General features: G+C 38.6%; 1 protein-coding gene across 1 annotated transcript in view; it reads left to right on the forward strand.

Annotated features, from left to right (window-relative positions):
* The window catches only part of LOC127628606 (1-phosphatidylinositol 4,5-bisphosphate phosphodiesterase gamma-1-like), a 69,628-nt gene that overhangs the window by 14,825 nt on the left and 42,344 nt on the right, over positions 1–12,459 (forward strand). The window contains exons 4-6 of the mRNA XM_052105375.1: positions 4,976–5,128; positions 5,617–5,710; positions 6,974–7,021. Coding sequence (XP_051961335.1) covers positions 4,976–5,128; positions 5,617–5,710; positions 6,974–7,021 — 295 coding nt within the window. The remainder of the gene's footprint in view (positions 1–4,975; positions 5,129–5,616; positions 5,711–6,973; positions 7,022–12,459) is intronic.

Consider the following 12,459-nt stretch of genomic DNA (forward strand, 5'->3'; position numbering starts at 1 on the left):
TGACGTGCTCAGTTGTTAGGCGGCATGAAGCTATCATTAGACCAATGAAATTGCCGAACGGGTTAAGGTCAAACAACTTTTTTGTTTACTGTTTAGATTAAATCGAGCGCGCTCAAACTTCCCATCATTCTGATTACGGTAGTCATTTTGTCACCCTCAAGACACGGAGAAATGCATATGATGCTGCTTTCAAGTTGAAGGCGATTGATCTGGCTGTTGGAAAAGGATCGAGCTGCTGCATGGGAGCTTGGTTTAATGAGTCGATGATAAGACGTTGGAAACAGCAGCGTGAGGAATTGACTCAGTGCAAAAAGACAACTAAAGCTTTCAGAGGGAAGAAAAGAAGATGGCCCGAACTAGAATATGTGCTCGAAGACTGGGTCAACACTCAGAGCAGACGGCCGAGGAGTTTCAACTGTGCAAATCCGACTTATTTTTGTTACAAGCCGTGTTTCGTTAAAGCCTGTGTAAAGTTACTTTGTTTCAATGTACCGGTAGGCACCTTCGGCTTATAGACATGTGCGGCTTATTTATGTTCAAAATAAAATAAAAAAAATTCATTCAGTGGGCTTATATTCAGGTGCGCTCAATAGTCTGGACATTACGGTAATATAATGATTATTCGAACGATTATTTGACAATTCGAGCAATTATTGCAATGATTTATCATTAGCACTTATCTGACTATTCAGCTTTTGCCGAACTTACATTTTTTTTATTAAACATGCTTACTAACAATAAAGAGGACAAATTCATCTTAAAAATACTTCTAAATGACTTTCACTGAATTAAAGGGGAAAAACTACTTTTTATTGTTTAATTTATAAAATATTTCACTGCAAAAAATTATGTTTAAGTGTTTTTGTCTTGTTTTCCATTTAACATTGTCTAAAAATCCTTAAAACAAGATACATTTACTTGAGAAGCAACATATATTTAGACTTGCTTTAAGAGAATGTGTCTTAAATAGAAGTGTATTTTTCACTTGCTCATACTTCTGCCAGTGCAGTAAAGACAAAAATAAGTCTAAAAGCAAGTCTAAATATCTTATATGTTGCTTCTCAGGTATATGTGTCTTGTTTTAAGGATTTTTCGATATTTTAAAATATTTTAATATTAAAATTAATTAAACATTATATTCAAAACTCTCTGATAACAATTTTTTCTTCTGCAGTATCTGCTAAAGTAAATGTACATAAGGAGTTTGAGATATTTATAATAGAAAACAAACCTAAAAATAAAACAAATATTGTTTTGCATTGTATAATGGGCTAAGACTACACCCTCTCACCTTTTTTGTTCACTTGATTTCAATCCATCTTTAACTCACAAAAAACAAACTCTTTCTTCTTTATAGAGCTGCGTAACACCGATTTTCTTCACCATAAGATACACACCGGGACACTCATATAGAGGTCGACCGATTAATCGGCCGATTTTTAGCATTTTTTACATAATCGGCATCGGCCAATTTCCAAGTTTATCAAGCCGATTATTAGGCAGGTGCATCTGTGGGCAGCCTAGTGTTGTTGTGTAACACGTGTTCGACGCACACTGCCCCTAGAGTCATTTTCCAGCAGAGTGAACAGACCTCATCCAGTGCCTAAGGAAGGAGCTAAGTTCCTTGGAGAAAACAGTAAGGATTAAATTTGTATAACTTCTTTAGATTTAATTAAAAACGTTTGATATGTTACTGCCAACTTCAAGAAAAAACGCGACATGACGTTCGGCTACTTTGGATATTGATAGCGTAGTTGAAGTTGCATTATCACAGCAGAAGGGTTGCTATCATGTCACAATAAGTACAGACAGTGAATCTGAGACTTTTATTTGTTCTGTTTGTGTGTCTTATATTTGAGAGGGTTGTCACTCAATGCAGAGAAATAAGTAATAAAAAGATATCAACGCACTATAGGCTATTGAAGGACTGGCTTTGTTAAGCTCGGACGTTATCGGTTCTGCTGTCGGTACTGGAGAAATTAAGAAAATACATTTATTATTGCTATAAAGAGAAAGTTATTTTATCTAGCCAGCCATTTCTATGTATAATAATATGAAACCATTTGTCTGTGATGCAATTTAGCTATTCGCAGTCAGAGAGAGAGAGAGAGAGAGAGAGAGAGAGAGAGAGAGAGAGTATCTCGTGCACAGCGAGCACAACACGAGCCCAGCTAAATGAGTGACAGAACTAAACATTCAAACATAGCCTGGTTTAGATCTGTGATATTACTGCGATTTTATTTTATATTTCGCCTTCCAAAGATTATAAAAAGAATATTTATACATAAGCCGCATTCTGTCTAGCACAACTTCCTTCCCTTCACAGCGGTGCACTGACATTTCTCCCTAAAACTCAAACTTAACGTCAGAATCAGCACGATCGGTGATTGTTGTAAAATGCAGTCTAGCTACTGTTGCTAAATTGCGGGACGCGTTTAATAATAAAAGAGCGCAAGAGATACCGTTCCCAAGGCGGCACGCGCTCGAAACACACCGCAAAGAGACAAGCAAAGTATAGGCTACTTTGGGTTTCATGTGCGTCTAAACGATCAACTATACACAAAATATGTCTAAAGCGACCGGCTTGGAGATTCACTTAAACACAGTTTATGTCTTAAATGAACGTAGTTATGGAAATAGTTGGGAGAAAATATGCTGCATCAGGAGTCTATTAGATCTGAACTCAGTCTTAAAGGGGAAGCAGTCTATTAAACATGTGACGATTGAGCCATTACTGCGAATCAAACAACAAAAGGCAAAGAGAAAATCACTTACAGCTCTTGAATGAATAACTTCTGCATTAATAAGCATTAATCTATGATAAACTATGCAGTGTTATTTTACAATTGATTACTTTATTAGATTTCTTTTTAGACCACACCTGAACAGTAATGTTAGACCTTCCTGAAATATATATATAAAAAACAAAAAGAACCGTTAAGAATACAGTTAAAGTACCGGATCGATAAGCAGTATCGGTAAGAGTAGTAATACCATTAAAACCTTAACGATACCCATCCCTAGTTATGCCTGTGCTTCTCTTGGATGCTCTGAATATTGGATTACGTGTCTGGATTGCCCCTTAATTAAAGCTGCATTTGGATCTCAACCTTCGTGTCTCGGAGCAGTTTGTAACACCTGCTTTGTTTATTTTATATACATTATTTATACAATATGTTTTTACATTATACATTTTTAATTTTAAGTGTACAAGTGCAGATTGGTCAAGTGTTCAATAAATGTATTTGTTGAGAAATTTTGTGTATCTTAATTATTTGTGTTACATTTTATCTTTCAAATAAAAGGTTCAAACAAGAGGTTAAAATCAAGCACATATCGGCCAAATATCGGCCAAAATAAATCAACAGCATTAATCGGCCATTGGCCGACCCGGATTTCAAAAGATCGGCATCGGCCTGAAAAAACCAATATCGGTCGACCGCTACACTCATATTCTTATGTCGTGAGCAATCACTATAAACAAAATCTAGCTGCAGCCAGCATGAGCCAGCGATGAACGGCCCCGTGCAAAACAGTGTATCAGCCGTGAGACGTTTGAAACTCTCTCGCACAGTTTTTCATGTTTGTGAGTTTGTGCTTATTTATACAGACCATTTCCTTATTATTTGAACTTTAATAAAGATGCATTAAATACCGTATATAACGACACTGTGTTTCCTTTTTAGATGCTCTGACAGGCAAGTTTTGCTCAAGCTGAATTTCACGAGGACACTGCTTCTGTATTTACTTATTTTGCATTAATGTATTATAATACTCTGCGATCAACATCACCTTAATCTGTTTGGGAAGTTTAGCATCAATAGCGTTTCAAAAGATCTCATGTTGCTTTAAATGAGATCAAACGACTATTCGACAACGTAAATTGACGACAATTTTTTATTGTTGTCGATAATGTCGACTAATCGTTTCAGCCCTAATGTGAAGTTATCTCGGCATTTACAGGAGGTAGTCAGTTTTTTTTTTTTTTTTTTTTTTGTGCTTTCCTAATCGTAAATGTCTGGAGAAAATTCCTGGCATTTTTTTTGACAACAAATGTGTGCTCCATGAGTAAGTGTTTTTCCCCAGAGAGTTTTATCATCAAGGAGGAATGCAAATTTACTTTAACTGATGTCCCCCTGAGAAATAATTACCTTTACGGGTTATCCTTTCATATATGTAGACATGATTAACATTGTGATATTAACAGCAACATATTAAATTTCATCAGAGCCCCGAGAGGACTGATGAATGTTGTTAAATATCTAAACAAGTGTAATGAAAAGTACTGGTACTTCGGTACTAGGTTGGTACTAAAGTAAAACAAATGTAATGATCCCAGTGTTTCTGCAGTACCGATAGTACCTGTGTGCTGTATGACTGAAACACGACTGCTCTCAGATGCTCACATGCTTACTCGTGCATGTGCTCGGTTACTCTTTTTAAACTGAAATGCACAATTAATCTAATTAAAATCGTGATATGTCCTAGTGTGATTATTAAACCGTGAAAGGCTGTAATCTTAGTCTTGATGAGCTGCGTGCTTTAAAGTGAATGTGTGAAGCAGACTGCTCATACACTGAAAACAAACATTACAAAGCAAAGCACTAATCTGTGAAGCTGTATTTCAATTATACAGTATTTATATATATATATATAAATCACAGTATTTGCACTTTAACCATCACACTGGGCCATGTAGTGAACTGTTTATCCATCAGAAGGAGGGACGCTTCCATCAAAACCACATGTCAAAATAAAAGCTCTATTCTGAATAAAAATGCATTTCTTTAATGTTATTCAGTTAACATTTTTTATTGATTTGTAGACATTTGACAAAGAAAAAACAACACATATATATATATATATATATATATATATATATATTGAATAAACATTTAACCCGAATGTTTAAAAGACTTCTAATTCTCTGTGTAATACAACTGCGGTCCTACAGTCTGTTTTCTGGTCCTTTCAGTTGATATTCGGGAGATTAAGGAGATTAGGACGGGACAGAAGTCACGTGACTTTGAGCGGTATGTGGAGGATTCGACGGCTCGGACGGATCAGGCCCACTGCTTCGTCATTCTCTACGGGACGGAGTTTCGACTCAAAGCACTCAGTCTGGCTGGTAATGACACACTTTACAAACAAATCTATTTGTCAAAATAAGTACAATGCAATTAGTACAATCAATTAATGCTAGTTTTCTCTTTTCTGAGCTATTTTTTGCAATGATTTCAGATGTGTGAAGTCAGTTCTTGCCATTAACTCTGAACAAGTTCAACTTAAGTTTGATGACTAGAAAGTGTCCATGTTTTTTGTCTTCATTGTGAACACTATACCAATTATTTTATAATTTCAAGACCAATAGATATCTTTTGTGAAATGCTTTAATTGAAAAGTGTATCTTCCTTTCAAATAGATGCCACTTGGTTTGATATTTTATGGGCTTATTCTTTGACATTCAGCCAGTGACTTAAGTTTCCCAATTCTTTTGCGGGCCACTATACTCTTTATTACACTTTTAACTACATGTCTAGTATAAAAACCTTCCTATATCAACCAAACGCACATGTTCAGAAGTGATCTCTTCTCTTCTCTCTGTGTGTATGACAGCGACGTCAGATGAGGAGATGGTGATGTGGGTGAAGGGATTGAACTGGCTGATGTCAGACACGCTCCGCTCCCCCACACCCCTGCAGATAGAGAGGTAACCTTTGATCTTTATCTACACCCAGCTCTACACTCCATCGCATATTGATTGATAACAGCCATTAAGATCATGTGATCTGCATGTAAGCATTAACGTGTGACTCTAAGATCAACTCATCAACACAGTCTAAAAAAAACTGGAACTTTTAGGGAATTCTCAATTTGTGATGTCCAGCCCTGGAAAAGTTATGAAAATGAATCTCAGTAAAGTCATGGAAATATTTATAGTAAATATATAAATGTTCTAGCTATCCTCAACTCAGTTACTCTGTTAGCTAGAACATTTTTAATTTGAGTGCTACTGTATTTCTATAAATTGATTTAAAAAAATAATCCCTATACAGTACTTCCGAATGAAGGGAGATGTTATGGAAACGCATTGGTCAAAAAGTGAGAACCCTTGTGGGATGTGCACGGTTACCATTTTTAACATTTGGTTAACCGCGAGGTTGCCCACACGGTTAATCTTTTTTCGTTGGGACACTGGAATAAAGAATGTTTATTGTAATGAAATTTCCTCAAACTACTCCAATCAGAAACAAATAAAGTGCACAGTGAGCTATGAGCCTAAATAGCACAAATGATAAAATCTCACAACTCATACAGGCTGTGACACTTTGATTATTTTTGTTTAAGCGCTCCACCTGGGCAGATTCCGTGAGGCAGCAAAAGCAATGTTACCATGTGCCTGGAATGAGCACTTTTATAGCCTCTTCGGGGTGCTTTGATTTTGAAATGGTTTAAAATCAAATGGCATTGAATTTGTCTAATTATTGTTCTAAATATGCACACCAGAGCGGGGCGGGGGCACTATCTCACCGCTTATAAAGCGCTGAAATTTTGCAGTCACATGACATCCTCTTTACAACCTGAACAGCATTTATAAATATTAAAGTTCTTTTTCACTTTACTTGGTGTCTAAAAATGTGGCAATCTTACGCAACAGTGCAGATTCAGCGCAACAGTCAAAGACACCCTTCCAGTGCGTGTTAACAGTACAAAGATAAACAGCACAGACGCACACAAATGCATGTTTAAACAGCCCCTAACTCTCGCTCTACTTGAAAAAAGGGACCCAAACCCGGCCAGAAAACATGTAGAAAAAATGAATAGTGGTTTTGGTATTTAGCGTGTTGAATGGTTGGCCAATTGTGGGCTATCAGTGCACATCCCTTACTTGTATGTCCAGTGAAAAAAAAAAAGTGTTTGTTGGTTGACATTCAAGTGACCGTTGTTTTTCTTTTACTTTTGTTTGACTCAGGTGGCTTAGAAAACAGTTTCATGCAGTGGATCGCAACAGGGAAGACAGGTATGGTTTAAAATAATTTCCCTAACAAAATGATTGTATAATGTTTTGTGTATAATATGATGTGTAATAATAGAAGCTCTACAGTAGTTTTGTAAATAAAAATTCCATTTAATAATTCACTTCATACAAATTGCAGTAAGCATAAAAAAAGCTTTCAATACCTCAAAACAGTGCACAAATTGTCCCAAGTACACCTAGACAGTTTTTCTTGGTTTTTGGCAGATTGGATGTTTTTGGAGAACTTGCCACAGTTCTATCTATGTTTTCTGTCTCCGCTGCTTCTGACTTCATGTAATCCCAGACTGACTCAATGATGTAGAGATCCAAGATCTGTGGAGGTCATACCATCTGCTGTAGGGCTCTTTGTTCTACTCAGTTCTATTTGCAAAAGTAATTTTGTTTCATTCCTGAATGTTTGAAGTACTACATTACCCATGATCCTGAAGCAAGTTCAACCAATCAGAGAAGTATGCTGGGAATGGCTCATCTGCCTCTGTTGTTGACTGACTTGTGCGTCCAATGAAACTCAAACAAATTGTGTTTTTGGAACAAATTAATCTGTCACTTGGTAGAAGCGAATCAAATTAGATAGATGTCAAAATGGACAGGTTGTGTGATCTGCCCTCATCCTCGAAAAGCCTAAACAAATCAATGTAAGGAAAAAGGGAATATGTGTTTTGTGTTGAGTTGCCACTTGAAGTCCAAAGTGAGGTCTGGGTCCTGAAGTGAAACCAGTTGAGAACCAATGCTGTAATGTTGGAGGAAAAAAGGCAGTAATGGTTTTCTCTGATAAGCAAACACATTTAAATTACATTAAAACTTTGATTTGATTCTGTCATTGGCAGTGTAAATAATCTTTGAAAATGAACAGGAAAATACTTCAGAACACAGGCAAAACGGTCACTGTCACTATAAAAAGGCCATTTAAAAAGCTTCTGATCGCTAGCCGTGTTTTAACACATGGGTATGTATGATGTGGTGATGGGTGAATATAGTTTGGTAGATGTTCTGTGTTGATTTGAAGGTTTTTCTGGTGAACTGATGTTCATAATCCCATCTTCCTATCTGAGTGTCTTTACATTATGATGTATATGCTTAAAGAGCAAAATAGCTGACACGGAGTTACTGAGTCTTATCAGCCAGAACTACCCATACACACAAACACACACTCCTGTTGGGTAAATAGAACTCCGAGACAGCACATCCTGCAACAGGAAACAAAGATCAGAACATGTGAACACACACACACACACAGGAGGGGTGGAGAGACTCAGTTTGAGGTGTTGTGTTCAGTTGAAATGGTGCTCGTATGTAGAGTCGTGACATTTTCAGTTTGCCAAAACATCTGTGGCTAAATCAAATAAAGGTGAACGATCTTATCCCCGCAAAGTGGAAAGTTGTCTCTATGCTCTGTATTACACGAAGTGTGTATACTTGCGTACAACAAGCATACACACTATGTATATGTATGTTGGTTGGGTGGTTCGCTGTCCTTTTCTGCATATCGTGGCACTGTTTTGTGGTCTGTTCTGCATAACGCGGCGGCTCATAGTTGCTTTCGTGGCCGAACCACTGGCCCACTCGGTTCTCCCGATGGACATTCTGCTCCTGAACAAAGTGTGTTGGCCCACTGGGAAAATGTCCGGTATGCCAGATTACCAGTCCAGCCATGTATGTATTTGTGTATGAGGAATGTAACGATTCTCGGTAAAAAAAACGAACCGTACGGTTTGCCACCCATGGCTTGGTAAGCATTGAACTGCGGTCGGTTCGCCTCAAGGTTGCATCTGGAGCACAAGGTTTGGTGAAGAAAACAAAGCATTAAACAGACTTTTACAACCTCCGTTAATTCACCTGAATTGATCAGGTGATGGATATGGGCCGGTGTTTCACGTGTGTCAACTTGATGACATCACTGTTCTGCACGTGTTGTGTGTAGCTGAAAATGGTAAGCGGAGAAAACGAGCCGCTGATAGAGAAGTCCCTTGATTTTCTCCTTTCTGGGAACAATTTATTTTTGCAGTCAATTACAAAAGCGATGGTCAAAAAACATTTATAAAACAGACAATGTTTATTTAAAACGTTGATTTATTCCAAACGTTATTTTTAAGCAGACAGTCCGTGATAATTCGGACAGACATGAAACAATATTTAAAGCACTTGGGGTGTTCATGTGGGATTTCCACGTATTAAAATACTCAAGCAGCATTATCACAACATCCCTTCTCGTATTCATTTTAATAGCAAGGCTATTCCTTTTTATAGTGATGTACAGCTTCCGAATATTGAATATATGTTGAGATGATATCAGTAACCATAGTTTTACTATATATTGTAACCATGACAGTAACCATGTTTATATTGTTGTTACTAAGAGTTTACTACAAATGCCATGATTAAACTATGAAGACTGTTGTAAAACAATGATTGTTAATTTTAAGAGCAAACCTGTTGATGTTTTTACCGAATAGATTATTCTTTGGATTTGGCAGTAATATTCTTTTTTTCTGAACATGGCAAATACCGAACTGTACCAAAAATTGTGGCCTTAAAACCATGATACAAGAAATTCAAAACGTTACACCCCTAGTTTATATATATATATATATATATATATATATATATATATATATATATATATATATATATAATGTATATACAGTGGGTACGGAAAGTATTCAGACCCCCTTAAATTTTTCACTCTTTGTTATATTGCAGCCATTTGCTAATCATTTGTTCATTTTTTTTCCTCATTATTGTACACACAGCACCCCATATTGACAGAAAAACACAGAATTGTTGACATTTTTGCACATTTATTAAAAAAGAAAAACTGAAATATCACATGGTCCTAAGTATTCAGACCCTTTGTTCAGTATTTAGTAGAAGCACCCTTTTGATCTAATACAGCCATGAGTCTTTTTGGGAAAGATGCAACAAGTTTTTCACATCTGGATTTGGGTATCCTCTGCCATTCCTCCTTGCAGATCCTCTCCAGTTCTGTCAGGTTGGATGGTAAACGTTGGTGGACAGCCATTTTCAGGTCTCTCCAGAGATGCTCAATTGGGTTTAAGTCAGGGCTCTGGCTGGGCCATTCAAGAACAGTCACGGAGTTGTTGTGAAGCCACTGCTTCATTATTTTAGCGGTGTGCTTAGGGTCATTGTCTTGTTGGAAGGTGAACCTTCGGCCCAGTCTGAGGTCCAGAGCACACTTTTCGTCCAGGATATCCCTGTACTTGGCCGCATTCATCTTTCCCTCGATTGCAACCAGTCGTCCTGTCCCTGCAGCTGAAAAACACCCCCACAGCATGATGCTGCCACCACCATGCTTCACTGTTGAGACTGTATTGGACAGGTGATGAGCAGTGCCTGGTTTTCTCCACACATACTGCTTAGAATTAAGGCCAAAACGTTCTATCTTGGTCTCATCAGACCAGAGAATCTTATTTATCACCATCTTGGAGTCCTTCAGGTGTTTTTTAGCAAACTCCATGCGGGCTTTCGTGTGTCTTGCACTGAGGAGAGGCTTCCGTCGGGCCACTCTGCCATAAAGCCCCGACTGGTGGATGGCTGCAGTGATGGTTGACTTACTACAACTTTCTCCCATCTCCCGACTGCATCTCTGGAGCTCAGCCACAGTGATCTTTGGGTTCTTCTTTACCTCTCTCACCAAGGCTCTTCTCCCCCGATAGCTCAGTTTGGCCGGACGGCCAGCTCTAGGAAGGGTTCTGGTCGTCCCAAACGTCTTCCATTTAAGGATTATGGAGGCCACTGTGCTCTTATGAACCTTAAGGGCAGCAGAAATGTTTTTGTAACCTTGGCCAGATCTGTGCCTTGCCACAATTCTGTCTCTGAGCTCTTCAGGCAGTTCCTTTGACCTCATGATTCTCATTTGCTCTGACATGCACTGTGAGCTGTAAGGTCTTATATAGACAGGTGTGTGGCTTTCCTAATCAAGTCCAATCGGTATAATCAAACACAGCTGGACTCAATTGAAGGTGTAGAACCATCTCAAGGATGATCAGAAGAAATGGACAGCACCTGAGTTAAATATATGAGTGTCACAGCAAAGGGTCTGAATACTTAGGACCATGTGATATTTCAGTTTTTGCAAAAATGTCAACAATTCTGTGTTTTTCTGTCAATATGGGGTGCTGTGTGTACAATAATGAGGAAAAAAAATGAAGTTAAATGATTTTAGCAAATGGCTGCAATATAACAAAGAGTGAAAAATTTAAGGGGGTCTGAATACTTTCCGTACGCACTGTATATGTGTATATGTATGTATGTGTGTGTGTATGTGTAATATATATGTATATATATATATGTATATATGTATGTGTATATGTGTATGTATATGTGTATATATATATGTATATGTGTATATGTGTATATATATATATATATATATGTAGATGGGCTGGTTTGAGTATTTCAGTAGCCATATCATCCTGCAGCTATTGCCTGGTTGCCTACTAACACTAAGCAGTGTTGAGCCTGGCCAGTACCTGGATGGGAGACCTCCTGGGGAAAACAAAGGTTGCTGCTGGAAGTGGTATTAGGGAGGCCAGCAGGGGGTGCTCACCCTATGGTCTGTGTGGGTCCTAATGCCCCAGTATAGTGACGGGGACACTATACTGTAAAAAAGCACCGTCTTTCGGATGGGACGTTAAACCGAGGTCCTGACTTTCTGTGGTCATTAAAAAATCCCTAGGACACAGGGTTTAACCCCGGTGTCCTAGCCAAATTGGCCCCTCTCTATCATGGCCTCCTAATAATCTCCATCCCTAAATTGACTACATCACTCTACCATCTCCTCTCCACCAATAGCTGGTGTGTGGTGGGCGTTCTGGTGCACTATGGCTGCTGTCGCATCATCCAGGTGGATGCTGCACACTGGTGGTGGTTGAGGAGATTCCCCCTATACTATGTAAAGTGCTTTGAGTGCCTAGAAAAGTGCTATATAAATGTAAATTGTTATTTCTGTAACTGCTGTTCTCCTGGTATTTCCAACGCATCTCAGTTGCCTCCGCGTCTGAGACCGTCAATCCTCACATCTTATGTGACTTGAGCGCGTTACCATGGAGACATGGCGTGTGTGGAGGTTTCATGATGTTCTGTGCGGCATCCACGCACAACTCACCACGCGCCCCACTGAGAGCAAACCACATTATACGAGGAGGATACGAGGCGGTTACCCCATGTGACTCTACCCTCCCTAGCGAACGGGCCAATTTGGTTGCTTAGGAGACCTGGCTGGAGTCACTCTGCACACCCTGGATTCAAACTCGTGACTCCAGGGGCGGTAGTCAGCGTCAATACTCGCTGAGCTACCCAGGTCTGGACAAAATCATCTTTTAAAAATAACTCTGAATCTGGCATTTCTCTGTGCTGTCAGGGCCTCTTCTAGTTGCAGTTTAGAGTTTGTAGTTATTTAC

The sequence above is a fragment of the Xyrauchen texanus genome, chromosome 35 (assembly GCF_025860055.1).
Source record: "Xyrauchen texanus isolate HMW12.3.18 chromosome 35, RBS_HiC_50CHRs, whole genome shotgun sequence".
NCBI lineage: Eukaryota > Metazoa > Chordata > Actinopteri > Cypriniformes > Catostomidae > Xyrauchen > Xyrauchen texanus.